General features: G+C 41.1%; 1 protein-coding gene across 1 annotated transcript in view; it reads left to right on the top strand.

The window, feature by feature from the left end:
* prkci (protein kinase C, iota) overlaps window positions 1–20,766 on the top strand; it is a 101,102-nt gene that overhangs the window by 18,903 nt on the left and 61,433 nt on the right. The window contains exon 3 of the mRNA XM_080186041.1: window positions 13,720–13,809. Within this exon, the coding sequence (XP_080042167.1) occupies window positions 13,720–13,809 (90 nt within the window). The remainder of the gene's footprint in view (window positions 1–13,719; window positions 13,810–20,766) is intronic.

Genomic DNA, 20,766 nt, shown 5'->3' with positions numbered 1-20,766 from the left:
TTAGTTCTACAGGAACATTAGCTTACAAGTTGTCCTGTTTAGTGAAGTGCACCATTTGTGTCTCAGACCTGATGTGTAACAATTCCTAATTCTCATCTGCCCCTGATAGCTTAGTTATACAAATGGTACGCTGACAATTGTCTGCCCTGGCATTGAGTCCACTACCATAAAGTTAGTAAGTCGCAGATAATGACTTTCAAGTTGCTCCAGTTGGTGCTATATGGGTTGGATTCCACTGACTGAATATCTGTTTGTTTTCTTTCTACTTGAGGTTGTGTTGTAAATATGTTACATACCCAGATTAAGAATAGGTGGAGAGAATGGATTTGTTTGATAAAACTTTGTTTATCTGGGCAACATGGCACACAGTGGTTAGCACTGCTGTCTCAAGGGACCAGGGACCCAGCTTCGATTCCGGCTTTGGCTAGCTGTCTGTGTGGAGTTTGCATGTCCTCCTAGTGTCTGTGTAGGTTTTGTCTGGGTGTTCTGGTTTCCCCTCACATTCCAAAGATTGCAGGGTAGGCAGATTGGCCATGATCAATGCATGAGGTTACTGGGATAGGGTGGGGTGGTTCGTGGTAGTGTTTTTTTTCAGAGAGTCAGTGCACACTCGATGGGCTGAATGGCTTCCTTCTGTTCTGTAGGGTTTCTACAATTCCAGTTGGGTTAAGTGCCCCCTATTCAAATTTTCAGATTTACAAAGGCCAGTTTGCAGAAGAAAGCTGAGAAAATCAGTGTACAAGATGACTATGTGCTGGACATTGTTGATAAATGTGATTGAATTATACTTAACTAGTTTCAGGGTTATGATTATCCAACATTTTCTGGTGAGAAATATTTAGACAATATTGCACCTTCATATTAACTTAGCTGTTGCTTCTTTTTATTATCTAATATTTGAAATTGTCTGTAGAATTTTAGCAAAGATGTGCAAAAAATGAAGTTTCTGTCTCTCTCAAACCATGGGATGGCAGTGTGCATCAACCCTGTGGCCTGAATCTCATTCCTCTTCTGATGCTATTGTGATGAGGCAGTCTGGTGTTTCCAAAGGAAATGTGACAATGCAAATTGCAATCCATTTCAAGCTTGTGAATGATTTGGAACAAAACTGAAAATGTCTGATGGATCTTACTATGTGTGGGAACAAGTCAGTTTCTTGAGGAAGTGGAGGAGGTTCTAAAGGAAACTGCACCGCATTCTGAAATGGACAACACCCGTTGTGGTTTATAGGGGAAGAATTGAATGAATTAGGCAAACCTGACTCATTTATGGTAAATTGTTGACTTCTAATACGTTTCGCGTTTCTACCACGCATATCCCATTGCAATGAAATAATCAGAACGTTTTTATTTCCTCCCGGGTTACCTCCAACTCTTCTCAAACTGCTGACTCAAATCTGAAGTGGTGTGAACAATTAATTAATTATTGGCCATTTGGACAGGATACTAATGTGCAAGCCTGTGAATTTGTGTGCAGCCTCTTCAGCCTTGTGAACAGTATTATAGCTAGGCCTAATCCAGTCTTGCTCAGCATCTGCACACCTGCATATTTCAAGGAGAACTGCAGGATGACAATCGATTAATTTTATTTCACTATGCTTTGGACAAACTGGCAAGAGAGCTTCCCATTGAAGTAATTTTTTTAGCCAGAAGCAATATTTAACATCAATGTGCTATAAATGCTTAATTGTATACAGCACAATGTAGCTTTTCTGGTGAAATACATACTTTAAGTAACTAGATATTCTTATTTTGCGACTCATGATGTCTTTGATTTCTGAGTTTTACCTTTTCCCGTGTTATCCTAATAAATTTGCTGCTCAAAGGCAGAAAGAAGTGCCTAAACTTGCTAACTGAATTTTCACGGCATTTGGTAAAGTAGCATCCAACATTCTTATTAGAGAAATACAAACACATGCTGTTAAATTATGATGGTAACTTATATAAATAGATCAGAGATGTGAGCAGAATAAGGTGACCCATCTTTTAAATCATTTGGAATGTTGCAGATCCACTCAGTCGTAATACTTCCGAATATAAATAGTCAGTTAATAGCACAGAATTTGAATATTTCAGTTTCCAATCTGTTTGTGCGTCCTTTTTCTGACCCTCTTATTCTTTTTGGGATTGTGTTTACATCCCGGCCTGCTGCCTAGTTCTGTGAATAAATCATTCTTCAACTTCTAATTCCTTATAACTCAATGACTGGTAAAGTTTGTATCAGGAGCACCCTTTCATAATTTCATCAAACAAATTTATCCTTTTGTTATGGTAAATGCCATTAAAGTTTACCTCTCTGGACAAAAAGAAGAAAGTATAAGGTTAGGACTTTATTCCCTGGAGTGTAGAAGAATGAGGGGAGATTTGGTAGAGGTTTGTTAGTGTATAAAATTATGATGGGTATAGATAGTGAATGCAAGCAGGCTTTTTCCACTGAGGCTAGGGGAGATAAAAACTAGAAGACATGGGTTAAGGGGGATAAGTTTAAAGGGAATATTAATGGGGGCTTCTTCACACAGAGTGGTGGGAGTGTGGAATGAGCTGCCAGATGAAGTGGTGAATGCAAGCTCAATTAACATTTAAAAAAAAACTTGGACAGGTGATAGAGGTGTGGAGGGATATGGTCCAGGTGTGGGTCAGTGGGAATAGGCAGAAAAATGGTTCTGCACAGACAAGGGCCAAAAGACCTGTTTCTGTGCTGTAGTGTCCTATGATTCTATGGTTCTATAACTGGTTTTATGGATTTCAGTAAGGGAGCTGTGATAGGCTGATGTCTCAAAGGATATTGTAAAGGGACACCATTCTTTTGACTGTCCTAGAAAAATGTGGACAATCTTCTATTTTAAGAGAAGGGGAGATCTGGGTTTAAATATGCCAGCAATAGCAAGGGTTTTAAAGCAATTAATTTTAGCTTTATTTCCACTGGGGCTGTAGATAGCTCATTTAGAATACAGCTAAAAGATTTTGCTTTTCCCAGAACTATTTTTACTTATCACACCAAGAAGTTGTATGCTATAGTGTGGTACTGTGGCAGAATAATTTCAAAGTTTAACTATGTTGTACCACAGTTTAATTTATATACATTCCTTGTATCAAAGTTTTTGTATACTTAAACCTCAACAAAAGTGTGTTTGTTTATTTTTAATTTTCATTTTATGGTAGGATAGCGTGGCTATTGATGTAAAATCAGCAATACACAAAAACAAAATACTGTGGATGACAGAAATTAAAATAAAAACAGAAACCTGTCAGGCAACAACTGGGGAGAGGGCAACAATTAATGTTTCAGATCTATGATCATTTCCCACAGCTAGAAAAAGGTAGTGACATAACAGGTTTTAAGTAAAGTCAACGGCAAGGAAAAGAACAAACAGGGAGGACAGAACAGGTCTCTGAAATGGTGGAAGACAAATTGGGCAATGGTGCATGGCAAAATGAAACACTCCTCCCATGTTTCTTCTGGGTTGCCCTGATTGAACATGTAGCTGGTATCCATTGTGCTAAGATTGTTGGGAGGAAATAAGAAAATGTTCAGAATGTGGTGCAGCTGTCCAAGGATCATGATGCACATATCTGAGAAGACAGAAATTAACTTTTAAAAAAATTTACTTTCAGCTATTAACCATGAAGCTATCAACATTCCCATGCAGATAAGGAGATTGAGTGTTGGCATGTAATTATATCATGAATGAGAAATGGGTAACTGCCATAGATTTAGTAAAATCAGGTCCAATTTCGTACGTGGTTCAAACCGAAGGTAAACTCGTTTGGCGATGCCATGCTGACCAATTATTGTCATTGCGAAATGATTTCTCTGCATCACTTCCAGAAGTACCAACTTCTTTAGTCCCTAGTGTTGTTGATGATGGTAGACTTAGTTGATCTGAGTTGCCAGATGATTGTATGTATGCTACAAAGCCAAGATACCGAATGAGAATGGTATAGAAGTAGAGAGAGAAGAAATGTCTACTGAAATTCAAAATTTATATTTCTAGGCTCAAAGATGGCAAATTCCAGGGTGTCACACTGGAATAAGGAATAGATGTCCTCCTGGTCGACTTTATTGACTGTAAAATGTTTATGGATGCATAGTACTGAGTCTGGATTGATTCTGTCAATAACATTGTCGTAGTTTATTGTCATGACTACACAAGCAAAGAGGGAGAGATGTATATTTTAAAAGATTGCATGAATGCTTTAAGAACTGGTCATATAACTTGATGTCATTCGAATGTTTGTAGTGGCTGTTTTTCTTTCAGTTTGTATTCTGTGCAGTGCAGAGAACATCTTTTAATAAAACCTGTTGTGTGTTACTTTGAATCTATATATACAGACCACATTCTTTTTTTTGTCATCGTTATGACATTACAAACACCATCACCTGCAAGTTTCCCTCCAAGCCACATAATATCTCAACTTGAAACTTTATTACCATTCCTTCATTGTTGCCAGGTCAAAATCCTGGAACTCCTTCCATGATATCACTGTTGGTGTACCTACCTCCACCACATGGACTGCAGCAGTTCAAGAAGGTAATTCACCACTGCCTTCTCGAGGGGTATTCAGAACTGGCAGTAAATGCTGGCCTAGCCAGTGACACCCATATCTTGCGATAGAATATTAAAAATATTCCATCAGGATCTTGTATGCTTCAGGAAGATCACCCCTCTATTTTTGAGCTTCAATGGATTATAGGCCCAACTCACAAAATAAGCCCTTATTTGATCTGTTGCAAAAGCAGTTATGTCTGTTTTCATTTAAGGAGACAAAAATTGCACACAGACCTCAATGCTGTCTCACCAAGACCCTGTATAATTGCAGCAAAACCACCCTACTTTTACATTCTGGTTCCTGGGATGGTGGAACTGACATACGAGGACAGTTTGAGTCGTTGGGACTTTTGTTCACTGAAGTTCAGAAGAATGAGGGGGGGGAATCTCCTAGAAACTACTTAAGGAATGGTGTAGAGATAAATCGGGGAACTACAAACCCATGAATCTCACATTAGTGGAAGGGAAACTATGGGACAAACTCCTGAAGGAGAGCAGCTATCTCCACTTGGAGAAGCAAGGCTTGATCAGGGATAGTCAGCATAACTTCATCAAAGGGAGATCATTCAACAAATTTGGTTGAGTTTTTTGAGGAAGTAGCAGCTTCCAGGTGTGTAGATGATGGTAGTACAGTCGATGTAGTTTATATAGATTTGGCAAAGCCTTTTACAAGGTCCCACATGGACACTTGTAAAGAAGGTAAATGCATATGGGATACAGGGTAATTTGATCGAGTGGATTCAAAATTGGATCAGTTGTAGGAGACAGAGGGTGATAACAGAAGGCTGCTTTAGTGACAGGAAGCCAGTATCCATTGGTGAACCACAGGGATATGTGTTGGGTCCTCTATTTTTCATCATTTACATAAATGAAATAGATGATTTTGTGTCAGGTAGGATTAGTAAGTTTGCAGATGACACACAGATTGGCCAAGTGGTTAACAATGAGACTGTGTGTCTTGGGCTGCAAGAAGATATAGCCAGAATTGTCAGATGGGCAGATAAGTAGCAGATGGAATTCAACCCTGAAAAGTTTGAAGTGATGCACTTAGGAAGGAGTAATTTGACAAAGAAATATTCAATGAATGGTAGATGAAGTAGGGAAAGGGTTAATGAATTTAATGCATTTTGTACCTAGCATATAACACAAACATAACCCTTCCTCATGGCTGATCTTCTCAAGCTTATACTGCTCTTGGCATCAATATAAATTACTTATTCATGTTTTCCTTACTTGTTCATGTCTTTCATTCTTTAACTTTCAGTTCCACAAAGACAGACAGTCAAATGTGAATGTTATTTTGCAGACATTGCAAAACTTACTTGTTTGTGCTAACTGAACATCGTTAAACAGCTGCAGCTGGTAGATTGCGATACTGGCTTTTTCTGAGGAGTTCTTCTGGGACAACTGCGACCTCCCAAGTAACTTCAATGGAGAAGCTGCTGAAGCAGCCGGAGAGGCTGTGAATTGTGACGGTACCGATGCCTGCATTGTGATTGAAGCCGCCAGACAGACTGAGAGTCCTGGTTGAAGCTGGGAACTGCATCCTGGCTGGAAGTGGAAATATTGCGAGTCCTAACTGATACCAGTGTTTGTGTTGTGACTGGTGCTGAGAATCGTGATGTATAAATACTCACTTGTATTTGTGTTCAGTGAGAAGCCTGATAAACTACTGTTAGGGCCAGGTTTCTCCCAAAAGTTTTTGAAATAAAACTCACTGTATTTTAACTCACTCACAGTCTCAGATGTGTCTTTTACCTACAACAGTAGAATACTAGGAAGTTCTGTGGAACAAAGGAACCTTGGCACGTTTGTCCACAGATCTCTGAAGGTGGAAGGGTATGTTAGTAGGATGGTGAAAAAGGACATTTTGCCTTCATCAATTGAGGCACAGATTACAAAAGCAGGCAAATTATATTGGAGTTGTATAGATCTTCGGTGAGGTCTCAGCTGGAATATTGTGTGCAGCTCTGGTTGCCACATTATAGGACTGCTGGGGATGCTGTCTGGGATAGAACATTTTAAGTTATGAAGAGCGGTTAGGTAGGCTTGAGTTGTTTTCATGGGAGCAGAGAAAACTGAAGGGCGACCTGTTCAAGGTGTATAAGATTGAGGGACGTGGACAGAGTGAATAAACAGCAACTGTTCCCTTTAGTTGAAGGGTCAGTCATTAGGGGACATAGGTTCAAAGTGAGGGGCAGGAGGGTTGGGGGGATGTGAGGGAAAAAATGTTTTTACCCAGAGGGTGGTGACGGTCTGAAGTGTGCTGCCTGGGTGGGTGACAGAGGCAGGAGATCTCATTCTTTAAAAAGTATCTGGATGAGCACTTAGTACATCATAACATTCAAGGTTATGGGCCAAGCGCTGGTAGATGGGATTAGTTGGAAGTTCAGATGTTTCTCATGTGTCAGTGAAGACTCAATGGGCCAAAGGGCCTCTTCTGCACAGTATGATTCTATGAAATCTACAAAATTCTAACAAGACTAGACAGATTGGATACAAGTTGTTAGATCCTGGTGTTGCTTGTGTCCAGAACCAGGGGTCACAATCTAAGGATGCATGGAGACAGGTTAGAACAGAGAGGAGGAGAAATTTCTTCACCCGGAGAGTCGTTAGCCTGTGGAATATGCTACCACAGTAAGTAGTTGAGGCTAAAAGATTGTATGTTTTCAAGAAGCAGTTAGATTGGGGTGAAGGGGATCAATGAATATTGGAGGAAGGTGGGATCAGGTGGGATTTGTTTGATCATGATGGTGAAGCGGACTCGAAGGGCCAAATGACGTCCTGCTCCTATATTCTATGTTTCTGTTCTGGTTGCATTAAATACCAACATTCCATTTACCTTCCTGATCACTGGCTATATCAGCATTCTAGTTTTTGTGATCCATGTACCAGGACACCCAGTTCCCTTTTTATATCACTAAATTCTGCAGTCTCTCCTCATTTAAACAGTGTACTGCTTTCCTATTTTTACTGCAAAAGTGGACATATTCACATTTTCCTGCATAATGCTCCCATCTGCCAAATTTCTGCCCATGTTAAATCTATCTGTATCCCTTTGCAGGCTGTTCACCACCTCTTGGCAACTTGCTTTCCTACTTATTTTAATGTCATCAACAAACTTAACTACCCTACATTTGGTACATTCATATAAGACATTGATGTAGAATGTAAATAGTTCAGGCTCCAGTATTGATTCCTGTGGCACTCTACTAGTTGCAGCTTGCCTACCCAAAAATGACTCATTTATTCCTGTTCTGCTTCCTGTTATCTAACCAATCCTTCTTCCATGCAAATATGGACTGGAGTTTCTTTTCTAGTGGTTATCATGTTCCCCTCAGGTGCAAAAGGTCCCTGGGTTTGGAGTGCAGCAAGAATCAGTGCTGGTGCCTCAGCCATTTACAATCCATGTTAATGACTTAATACGACTGAGAGCAACGTATCCAAGTTTGCTGATGGTCCCTAACTATGTGGAAAGCTAAGCTCTGGGAAAGATGCAGAGAGGCTGCAAACAGCTATAGACAGATTAGGTGAGTGGGCAACCAGATGGCAGATGGAGTATAATATAAGGAAGTGTGAAGTTTCACTTTAGTGAGAAGAATTAAAAAGGAAAATATTTTTTGAAAGGTGAGAAACGAGTAAGTGTTGATGTTCAAAGAGGCTTGGGTATGCTTTCACAAGGAGTGCAGAAAATTAGCATGCAAGGATAGCAAGCAATTGGTAAGACAAATTGCACATTGGCCTATATTGCAATAGGGTTGGAGAACAAGAATAAAGGAGCTTTGCTACAAGCTGTATAGGTTTTTTGTGAAACCACATCTACACTGTGCCACTTTGGTCTCCACATTTAAGAAGGGATATTTATATTCTCTGGCAACTAGGGGAGTTTCACAGTAGCTTTATTGCAGTGTTAATGTAAGCTTTACTTGTGACTAATAAATAAATTTGGAGTTTAGAAGAATGAGAAATTATCTCAACAGGTTTCCCCCTTGCTTACACCCTAAGCTGCTAGTTCTTATGAAGCTACCAAAGGAGTAGCATATCCCCAACAGCAATTCCTTGTTGTCTGATGAGGGGCCACCCAGACTCAGAACGTTAGCTTTATTCTCTCTCCTCAGATGCCGTCCGACCTGCTGAGATTTTCCAGCATTTTTTGTTTTTGCTTCAGATTCCGGTCTCCATAGTATTTTGCATTTATCCTTGTTGTCTGTGTTTAATGAAGCATGCACTTTCCCCTGAATCATAGAATCATTGAATCCCCACAGTGCAGAAAGAAGCCATTTGGCCCAGCAAGACTCCACCAACTCTGTGACAGCACAGCTTAGGCCCTATCCCCATAACACCAGGTATTTACCCTGCTAATTCCCTTAACCTTTACATCTTGGGACACTAAGGGACAATTTTACATGGCCAGTCATCTTAACCTGCCCATCTTTGGACTGTGGGATGAAGCCACTTAGAGGAAACCCACACAGACTCATCATCCAAGAGTGGCATAGAACCCAGGTCCATTGCACTGTGAGGCAGTGTTTGCAGTTCAATAACAGTGCGAGTTATTAGTCTCTCCATTATTTTGACAGCAGCTTTACCATTGAATGTTTTGCAGCCACTATTGAAGCTTTATACTTCCAGACTAAATAAATCCACTGATTCAATAAAAGCCACAGTCCTGCCTGTGGAATTTCTCTGTAACCAAACGAAGATTATGCTTCTAAATTTGTAACAAATACACTACTACCAGGAGACAGTTAAACATAGACTGTAGATGTGTTATCAGGAAATACCAGAGCACTAAAAGTGCATTTTAAAAAAAAGAGTAATTTATGTGAAACCTGACCATAGCCTTCTGACAGTTTGCAAACAGGAGTGGGATCCAGGAAACAAGGACTAGCCCTCTAATGATCAATGTTTCTCTCTCATTGTGGAATTTAATGCCCACTGGCCAGGTTTCATGGCAGTGAAATATTTAATCAGTAGGAGAGTGACAGTTCTACCCCTTGAGTACTAAATCTTGGGAAAGCCCAGCACTGACAATTTGAGTACCAGATGGGCATTTAATAAGGTGGATCTTCCCCAACAGATGATATTCCACCCTTGTGTTCTTCCCCCTTGTTGTCAAATCCTTTATTTCGTAGTTCCTTTTTTCACTGGTGCTTCTGAGCTATAGGAAACCATTATACTTCAGTCATGTGCCCTGAACCTGTGCTACTTATGAGACACTTTAATTTCCTGCCTAAGTTGCTGCCTCAACACCAGAACCAATCTTTCACCCCAGAATTATACTACTCTAAATAGTTTTTCCAGACAGTACCCATGTATGAAGTGGCAAAATCTATAATTATATGACTGAGTTTCACTATTGAAGTGAACAAATCTGGTGTTCACTAAAATTTGAGTAGAAAAGTACACTTCAGGGATTCGCAAAGGAATATAGATGGGTTAAGTGAATGGGCTAAAGTTTGGCAGATAGTCTGATGTGATGTGAACTCGTCCACTTTGGCACAAAGAATAAAAAAGGAGCACATTTTCTAAACTGAGAGAGATTGCAGAATTTGGCAGTAAAGAGGGATCTGAGTGTTCTCTAAAAAAGACTGTGGTTGCTTAAAAAAAACTAATTCTTTCCCCAATCTCTCTCTCTTTGCATGATAGAATCATAGTTTGAACTGAAACCAAAAACCCCCAAACATGCAAATACCCTTGTTTAACATGAGTCTAGCTAGAGCTGTACCCTTTCCTACACAAAACATTAAATTAAACCCACTTAAATCTATGCCTTATTTCTAATATTTAACAATATAAATATAGATCACTGAAAGCTACTTTTGTTTTCCTGACATCAGACATTATTAATGAATGTGGTCAATGCAAACAAATGTTGGTTGCAGGATAAATTTTTGAGTCAGAGAGATGGTGGCTCCACATGGTTGTCATTATTTATGTTTGAGGCACAATATGCACCACAAACACATGAATAATTCTCCATTTTTCTGTATTTGCTAACTTGCTACCATGTTTTTCCATTGCAACAAATCATAAGAACATAAGAAATAGGAGCAGGAGTAGGCCATCTAGCCCTTCGAGCCTGCCCCGCCATTCAATAAGATCATGGCTGATCTGTCGTGGCTCAGTTCCACATTCCCGCCCTCTCCCCATAACCCTTAATCCCCCCCTCTCTTCTCAAAAACCCATCAACTCGCTTCTTAAAAATATTTAGCGAGGTAGCCTCCACCACTTCAACGGGCAGAGAATTCCAGAGATTCACCACCCTTTGAGTGAAGAAATTCTTCCTCAACTCCATTCTAAACCGCCCCCCCTTTATCTTGAGGCTGTGCCCCCTAGTCCTACTGTCCTTTCTGAGCGGGAAGAGTCTCTCCACCTCTATCCTATCCATCCCATTCATCATCTTATACGTCTCAATGAGATCTGCCCTCATTCTTCTAAACTCTAACGAGTACAAGCCTAGTTTATTCAGCCTCTCCTCATAGCTCAACCCCCTCAACTCCGGCATCAGCCTAGTAAACCTCCTCTGCACTCCCTCCAAGGCCAAAATATCCTTGCGTAAGTACGGCGCCCAAAACTGCACACACTACTCCAGCTGCAGCCTCACCAATGCCCTATACAGCCGCAGCAAGACCTCCCTACTTTTATATTCAATCCCCCTCGCTATGAAGGCCAGCATCCCATTCGCCTTCCTAACCACCTGCTGCACCTGCAAGCTGGGCTTTTGCGACTCATGCACAAGGACCCCGAGATCCCTCTGCACCATTGCCTGCTGCAGTTTTTCGCCACGTAAGTAATAATCCTTCCTACCAAAATGGACCACCTCGCACTTGCCAACATTAAATTCCATTTGCCAGTTCCTGGCCCATTCGCCCAGCCTATCTAGATCCTTCTGTAGACTCTCCGCACCCTCCGCACAGTTTGCTGTTCCACCAATCTTGGTGTCATCAGCAAATTTCGACACCATACACTCGGTTCCCTCCATTACCCAAGAAAAGCTGGTGTTGCCTTTTGGAAATTAGTGTGCAGATTGCCAAAAGTGTATTTGTATTTGCAGGGAGAAATTCATGCATAAAAGAGCTTGAAAGTTACTGGCCAGAAATGTGTAAAATGTCTCGGCATTTGACCTTTCACAAGGTGCCATATTAAAGGTTGCTGCAAAAGTAAAAGTTCATGGTTTTGAGGGTAACATGTTAGCATGGATAAAGAATTGATGAGCTAATTAGAAATAGTAGGCATTAATGAGTTATTTTTGGGTAGGCAAGATATAACAAGTGGAGTGCCACAGGGATCAGTGCTGGGGGTCAGTTGTTTCCAATCTATGTTACTGATTTGGATGAAAGAACCAAAATATAGTTACTGACACAAAAAAAGGAAGTAAGTTGTCAAGTTATGGGGACTGCAAAGGGATATAGATGGGTTAAATTAATGAGCTAAAATTTGGCAGATAGTCTGATGTGGTGTGAATTGTCCACTTTGACAGGGAGAATAAAAAAGCAACACATTTTCTAAATGGAGGAAGATTGCAGAACTCGGCAGTAAAGAGGGATCTGACTGTTCTGTTACGTGAATCGCAAAAAGTTAGTATGGAACTACAGCCAGTGATTAGGATGGCAAGTGGAATGTTGCCATTTATTGCAGGGGGAATGGGATATGAAAGTAGGGTTATTTTGCAACAGTTGTACAAGGCATTAGTAAGATCACATCTGGATTACTGTGTACAATTTTGGTTCCCTCACTTAAGAAAAACCATAATTGCGTTAGAATTCAGAGAAGTTTCATTTTACCATTCTGGCATGACGGTTAACTTATGAGGAAAGTCTGGACAGGTTGCGCTGGGTCCATTGGAGTTTAGAAAAATGAGAGATAATCTTATGAAACATACAATATCTTGAGAGGAATTGACATGCTGAAAGGATGCAACCCTTTTTTGTTTTGATTTATTATTGTCATATGTATTATATACAGTGAAAAGTATTGTTTCTTACGCACTATGCAGACAAAGCATACCGGAGAGGAAAGGAGAGAGTGCAGAATGTACTGTTACAGTCATAGCTAGGGTATAGAGAAAGATCAACCTAATGCGAGGTAGGTTCATTCAAAAGTTTGATGGCAGCAGGGGAGAAGCTGTTCTTGAGTTGGTTGATAACATGACCGCCGACTTTTGTATCTTTTTCCTGACGGATGAAGGTGGAAGAAATTATGTCTGGGATGCATGGAGTCCTTGATATGCTGGCTGCTTTCTGAGGCTGTGGGAAGTGTAAACAGTGTTAATGGATGGGAGGCTGTTTGAGTGATGGGCTTCATTCGCGACCCTTTGTCATTTATTGCGGCCTTGGGTAGAGCAAGAGCCATACCAAGCTGTGATACAACGGGAAAGAATGTTTTCTGTGGTGCATCTGTAGAAGTTGGTGAGAGTTGTAATGAACATCCCAAGTTTCCTTAGATTCCTGAGAAAGTAGAGGCATTGTTGGGCTTTCTTAATTATAGCATCCCACATGGAGGGACTAGGACAGGTCGTTGGTGATCTGAACACCTAAAAGCTTGAAGCTCTTGACCATTTTGACTTCATCACATTGATGTAGACAGGGGTATGCCCTCCACTACACCACCTGAACTTGATGGCTACCTCCTTCATTTTGTTGTCATTGAAGGAGAGATTGTCTTTGCACCAGTCCACCACTTGTGGCACAGACCAAAACTAGGGGACACCATTTAAAAACAAAGGGTCTCTCATTTAAGATGGAAATGAGTTTTGTTTTCTCTTGACGGTAATGAGTCGATGAAACGTTCTTCCCAGAGTGGAGGAACAAAGGCAGGGCCATTGATTATTTTTAAGGTAAGAGGTGGATAGATTCTTAAATAACAAGGGAATCAAAGGATACTGGGGATAGGGAGGATAGTGATGTTGAAGTCACAATCCAATCAGCCGTGATCTTGATTGGTAGATTAGGCCCGAAGGGCTGAATGACCTGCTCTTTTTACATGCTTATATGTATTTTTTCCCTCCACCCACTCCTTGTCTCATCTGTTGTTACAATGAGCTTCTTGCCAATTCTAACTTTAACTTGGGGTACTTAAAACTGAAGTAATGCAATTTTCAGAAGTCAGTGTAACTAGATTAAAATTTCCTGAAGATATAAATTATGTTGTTCTTGTTTATTGAACAGGTGACCCTTGCACTGTCTCATCCCAGCTGGAGTTAGAGGAGGCATTTCGGCTTTATGAGCTGAATAAAGATTCTGAGTTGATCATTCATGGTGAGATGCTAATCTTTTATAATCTTTACATTTTGCAGCAGTAATGAGGGAAAAAATTGAAAAATATTGGTTGTTTTGGGTTAATGGTGTAAAATAATTCTCCTTTGCTCAATCAAAACACTTGGCAATGGTGGTACAGCTTGTAGTTTTCAGTAGCTGTAAAATAAACATATATTTGCACTTTTGCTGTCATTAATTTTGAAGAATCAACTACACGGTGGCTCAGTGGTTAGCACTGCTGTCTCACAGTGCCAGGGACCTGGGTTCAATTCTTCGCTTGGGTCACTGTCTGTGTTAAATTTGCACGTTCTCCCCGTGTCTATGTGAGTTTCCTCCAGGTGCTCCCACAGTCCGAAAGACATGCTCCTTAGATGCATTGGCTATGCTAGATTCTCCCTCTGTACCCGAACAGGTGCTGGAATGTGGCGACTAGGGGATTTTAACAGTAACTTCATTGCAGTGTCAATTTAAGCCTTAATTGTAACTAATAAACTTACTTGATTTAATTTTCTCCACCAGTAAATTTGATTTATTGGTGGAGAAAACAGAACCAGTTGTGCCTGTGTTTTGAGGGGATAGGATAGTAATACATATGAATAAAACAATATACACTTGTATCTAGTAACAACATCAATCTTCTATATGTTAGTGTGTATTGGACTCTGTTCCTGTACCTAACACTTGTCAAGGAAAAAAATATTTATTTCCTGATATATAAAACCGCTCAAACAAGAGAAAATTGTCTATCCGAGCCTGTCATAATCTTGTAAACCTCTGTCAGGTCCCCCCTCATCCCCTGACGCTCCAATGAAAACAATCCAAGTTTGTTCAACCTTTCTTCATAGTCCATATCCTCCAAACCAGGCAAAATGCTGGTAAATCTCTTTTGCACCCTTTCCAATGCATCAGCATTCTTCCAGCAGTGTGGCAACCAGAATTGTACACAATGCTCCAAATGCAGCCAAACCAAAGTCTTATACAGCTGCAACATGATTTTTCAATTTCTATATTCAACCCCCTGACTGATGAAGGCCAGCATGCCATATGCTGCCTTGTCCACCTGAGTTGCCACCTTCGGGGAACTCTGGATCTGCATGCCTAGATCTGTCCGTATGCTAATATTTTGAAGGGCTGTACCATTTACTGCATACTTTCCTTCTGCAGTAAACCTTCCAAATCACATCACCACACTTTAGGCCGGGTTAAATTTCATCTGCCATTTTTTGGCCAAGGTCTCCAGCCGATTTATATCCTGGTGTATCCGCAACTCCCTCAATTTTTGAATCATCTGCATATTTATCATTCAGACCACTTACATTTTCCTCCACGTCATTAATATGTATTACAAACAACAGAGGCCCCAGCACTGATCCTTGTGGAACACCACATGTCACAGACCTCCAGTTAGAAAAGTATCCTCCCACAGCTACTTTCCGTTTTCTATGCCCAAGCCATTTTAAGTTTGTTTGTTTATTAGTGTTACAAGTAGGCTTACATCAACATTGTAGTGAAGTGACAATGAAAATCCCTTAGTCACCACACTCCAATGCCTGTTTGGGTCAATGCACCTAACCTGCACATCTTCAAAGTGTGGGAGGAAACTGGAGCACTCAGAGGAAACCCACTCAGACGTTGGGAGAACATGTAGACTTTGCACAGTGACCCAAGCCAGGAATCGAACTTGGGTCCCTGACGCTGCAAGGCAACAGTGCTAATCACTGTACCACCATGCTGCCCACATATATCCACCTTACCAGTTCACCTCAGATCCTATATGATTTCACTTTCTGTATCAGCCTGCCATGAGGAACCTTATTGAAGGCTTTACTGAAGTCGACATATACAACGTCCACTGCCCTGCCTTGGTCAATTTTTCTTGTTACTTCCTCTAAGAACTCAATCAGGTTTGTGAGACAAGAGCTCCCCTTCACAAAACCATGCTGCCTGTCCCTAATAAGCCTAAATAATGGCAATAGGTATACAGTAAGGCTCAGCTGTTATGGTTTCTGCTTTCAAACTCTCTGGAGCACAGTCTTCAGTTCTTCCTGTGGCCTGTTGACTATAGTCTGCCTGTCTTCCTCTAGATGTGTGCCAATAATGTCTTGTAACTCCCTTTCTGTTATCCCCCGGGAGACCATTACCATTCCACATTATGTCTAGGTTTGTTTTCAGTTTTTTTTAATGTTTATTTATTCCTCACAAGTAAGGCTTACATTAACACTGCAATGAAGTTACCGTGAAATTCCCCTAGTCACCACAGTCTGGCGCCTGTTTGGATCAGTGCGTCTCACCAACACGTCTTTCAGCATGTGGGAGGAAACACATGGAGGAAGCCCACGCAGATATGGGTAGAATGTACAAACTCCACACAGACAGTGACCCAAGCCTGGAATCGAACCCCGGTCTCTGGCACCGTGCGGCAGCAGTGCTAATCACCGTGCCGCCCATACCACTGTGCCACCGGGCCACCCTTTTATTTTGTCCTGACTAATATGATTGGATCGCACAGTCCGTGGACTTCCTATACACCATAATGCAGCTGTTTCCTGTTTTTCCTAAAGGTTCTAACATTCATGTTTCTATTCATCGATCAACTGCTTGCATTTCTGAATTTTCACATTCATCTTCTGCTGCCTTTCAGCAAGCAAGCATTAAAGTCTCCATCTTATCGCTCCCATTGTTATTGCACAGAGATTTTATCAAAGTAAATGTAGCCTTGAACAATAATTCATAATGAAGTAAGCATTATAGAATCCCTACAGTGCAGAAAGAGACCATTTGGCCCATTGAGTCTACACCGACCACAATCCCACCTAGGCCCTAGCCCCATAATCCTAGGCATTGATTTGTTCCCCCGACACTAAGGGGCAATTTAGCATGGCCAATCCACCTAACCAGGACATTTTTGGACTGTGGGAGGGAGCCAGAGCACCCGGAGGAAACCCACGGAGACACAGGGAGAACATGCAAACTCCACACAGATGGTGACCCAAGCCGGGAATCGAACCCAGGCCCCTAACACTGTGAGGCAGCCATGCTAACCACTGTGCTACCCCATGTGTCTTACCTTTTTGAAATTTCTAATGGGAGTCGCGATGCTGCGTCTTTTACTCCCAAATTTATTTAATATTAAGAGTGTTGCTGGAGAGCTAGATTCTGATATCAGATATGCACACACAGACTCACACCACCCCTCTCTACATGTGGTCATGCAGACAAGTTGCCCAACATTGACTAATTAACAATTTCCATCAAGGCTAATTATCTTACTTTACAGCCCAAACTTCATATTGCAGACTCATAAAGAATGTTACAGAATGATTACTGTGAACCAGAATATTTACTAAACCCAACAGGGGATGGACCTTTTGACTATCTGGAAAAGTAATGGTAATAAGTCCTCAGGTAATTTGGTGGTAGAATTATTATTTTTCAGAGGCAAAACACTCCTCTTCCATTGCACAGCTAATTTGACGATTATCTCTTAGTGTGTGAACTGGACAAGTGTGAAGTGCCAAGAAGGTCACGGAATGCGTATAGTTCATGCCTTTGTTAGAGCACGCGTGAGCAGATTTCTGCTAATGCTGGAGGAGATTTTGTTGCATTAGATCCTTGGTGTTTGTGCCAGTCTGAGGTAGCAACTTTTATACTGCTTGAAATTGTTACTTTGTGCACCCCATAATGCTATCAGTACCAGTAGGTCAGTCTCTTTCCAAAATTAACTTTGCCCAAATTTTGGTTTCCTGCAGTAACAAGTCAGACCTGATGGTAACAGTGTAAATCCCCAGATTTTTAAGTCAGCAGAATTTAAAATCATTATGCCACTTGTGCATATCTCTTAGTAGAAAGGAATATTTGTGTGGGTCTTGGAGTAGATTATTTCAGGGGTCTTACTGCTACAATAATTTAAATTTATATCATGCCTTAATTGTAGTGAGGCACTGTAGCATGGTCATGGAGGGCACTAGCTGAGGAGAGATTGGAGAAACTTGGTTTGTTCTCACTGGAATGATGGAGGTTGAGGGCAACCTGACAGAAGTCTACATGATTATGAGGGGCATGGACAGAGTGGATAGTCAGAAGCTTTTTCCCAGGGTAAAAGAGTCAATTACTAGGGGGCACAGGTTTAAGGTGCGAGGGACACAGTTTAAAGGAGATGTACACGGCAAGTTTTTTTTACACAGAAGGTGTTGGGTGCCTGGAACTCACTGCCGGGGGATGTAGTGGAAGCAGATACGATAGTGAGTTTTAACGGACATCTGGCTAAATACACGAATAGGACGGGAAGTGTAGGGGGCTTTAGTTCAGTTAGGCAACATGGTCAATGCAGGCTTGAAGGGCCTGTTCCTGCACTGTAATTTTCTTTGTTGTCTCTTTGTTTATTCCAAGGTGCTTCACAGGAATGGCAAAAAATAATATTTGATTCAGAGCCACAAGAGCAAATAACAGGGCAGTTGACCAAAAGCTTGGTCAAAGAAGTAGGTTTGAAGGAAGATAGAGAGTTAGACAGGAAATTCCAGAGCTTAGGGTCTGGGAAACTGAAAGCAAAACCACCGTTGGTAGAGAGGTTAAAATAGGAATGCATAAGAAACCAAAAATGGAGGAGCACAGAGATATTTCAGAATTGTATGACTGAAGAAGGTTATAGAGTTAGGGAAGGGCAAGGCCATGGAGACATTTGACGATGAGAATTTTAAAATTGAGGCATTGCTGGGTCAGGAGCTAATGTCATTCAATGAATAAATCAGGTGCCATTTAGACAGCAGAATGTTGGCTAAGCTTATTACAGAGTGAAAGATGGAAGAATGGCCAGGAGAACATCAGAGAAGTCTAGAAGTGATGTGGAGACACCAGCATTGGACTGGGGTGGGCACAGTAAGTAGTCTCACGACACCAGTTTAAAACCCAACCAGTTTATTTGGAGCTTTCAGAGTGCTGCAGTTTCATCATGTGAGTCCTGATGAAGGAACAGTGCTCCGAAAGCTCATGATTCCAGATAAACCTGTTGGACTTCAAACTGGTGTTGAGAGATCCCTAGAAGTAACAAAGATAGAAATAAGAATTACAGCAGCAAAAGCGGAGTAGAGTTGGTTCAATGATATGGGAGTGGAGTTAAACAGTCTTGATGGTGGAGCGAACATGTGGCAGAAGCTTGTCTTGGGATCAGATATGCTAGCATGATTGCAAGATCTGGGCCAGGCTCAGGTGGCTGCTTGAGGGAGGAATAAGGAACAAAGAAAATTACAGCACAGGAACAGGCCCTTCGGCCCTCCATTCCTGCACTGACCATGCTGCCTATCTGAACTAAAACCCCCTACCTTTCCGAGGACCATATCCCTCTATTCCCATCCTATTCATGTATTTGTCAAGACGTTCCTTAAAAGTCACTATTGCTTCTGCTTTCAATTCCTCCTTGGCAACAAGCTCCAGACACCTAGCGCCTTCTGTGTAAGAAAGCTTGCCTTGTACATCTCCCTTAAACCATGCCGCCTAATAATTGAATCTCCCACCCTGGGGAGAAAACTTCTGACCATCCACTCTGTCCATGTCCCTCATAGTCTTGTAGACTTCTATCTCAACCTCTGTCATTCCAGTGAGAACAAACCAAGCTTCTCCAACCTCTCTTCATAGCTAAAGCCCTCCATACCAGGCAACATCCTGGTGACCAGAATTGAACACTGTATTTCAAGTGTGGCCTAACTAAGGTTTTATAAAGCTGCAACATGACTTACCAATTTTTAAACTCAGTGCTCTGGCCAAAGAAGTCAAGCATGTCGTATGCCTTCTCGACTACCTTCTCCACCTGCATTGCCACTTTCAGTGACCTGTGTACCCCCAGATCCCTCTGCCTTTCAGTACTCTTAAGGGTTCTGCCATTTACTGAATATTTCCTATCTGTATTAGACCTTCCAAAATGCATTACTTCACATTTGTCCAAGTTAACCTCCAATTGCCATCTCTCCGCCCAAGTCTCCAACCATTCTATATCCTGCTGTATCCTCTGACAGTCCTCATCACTATTCGCAATTCCACTAACCTTTGTGTCGTCTGCAAACTTACTAATCAAACCAGTTATATTTTCCACCAAATCGTATAAATATATATATAAATGGCAAAGATCCCAGCAATTATCCCTGAGGAACGCCACTAGTCACAACACTGCATTCAGAAATGCTATCCACTGCTATCCTTTGTCTTCTATGACTTAGCCAGTTCTCTATCCATCTTGCCAGCTCACCTCTGATCCCATGCAACTTCACCTTCTGTACCAGTTTGCATTGAGGGACCTTGTTAAAGGCCTTACAGTAGTAATGGCATTTGTGGTGCAAGATGTCTTAACAATGCTTAAAAACTATGTACAAATAGAAAGCTATAATTTTTGAGGAGTTTGTTTGCATTTGATGTTAGAAAATACATTGTGATTTAATTTGGAATTTTCACTGTGCATAGAACATGCCCTTATTTAGAATGAGCTTTATTCTGTGCCACATCATTAAGATTTGTACTAAAAATCCTTATACCCGTGGTAAAATCCTCTACTCATTAATTATTGGAAGTAGAGAAAGGAAGAAAAGAGCAGATTTGCATTTATGTTGTGCTCTTCATGACCTGTGAACTGACAAGACTGATGCAAGATTACAGAGCTGTAGAGCAAGAATGGGGCAATTTTAGCAAAGTGATTGCACAGATATGATGGAATGAATGGCTTCTTTCTCTACTGTAAAGTTCTGTGGTTCCACAGAATCAAGAAAATGTAATCTTCTGTCCTGTGTGATTGCTGACACCTGGATTTGGCATTGCCACAGAGATTTGATAAACCAGGGATGAATCAATGTCAGCCTTCATTTGCTGTAATGAACAATCAGGATTTATGATCATTTTAATGGAACATCTTTGGATGGTTTCTGTCTTTAAAAGTACTCTATAACTGCAAGTGATCTGTCGAACATATCCCAT

This window comes from Carcharhinus amblyrhynchos, chromosome 3 (genome assembly GCF_965287045.1).
Source record: "Carcharhinus amblyrhynchos chromosome 3, sCarAmb.v2.hapA, whole genome shotgun sequence".
Taxonomy (NCBI): domain Eukaryota; kingdom Metazoa; phylum Chordata; class Chondrichthyes; order Carcharhiniformes; family Carcharhinidae; genus Carcharhinus; species Carcharhinus amblyrhynchos.
Note: the sequence above shows the minus strand (reverse complement) of the source record. Positions and strands in the feature narration are given on the sequence as shown.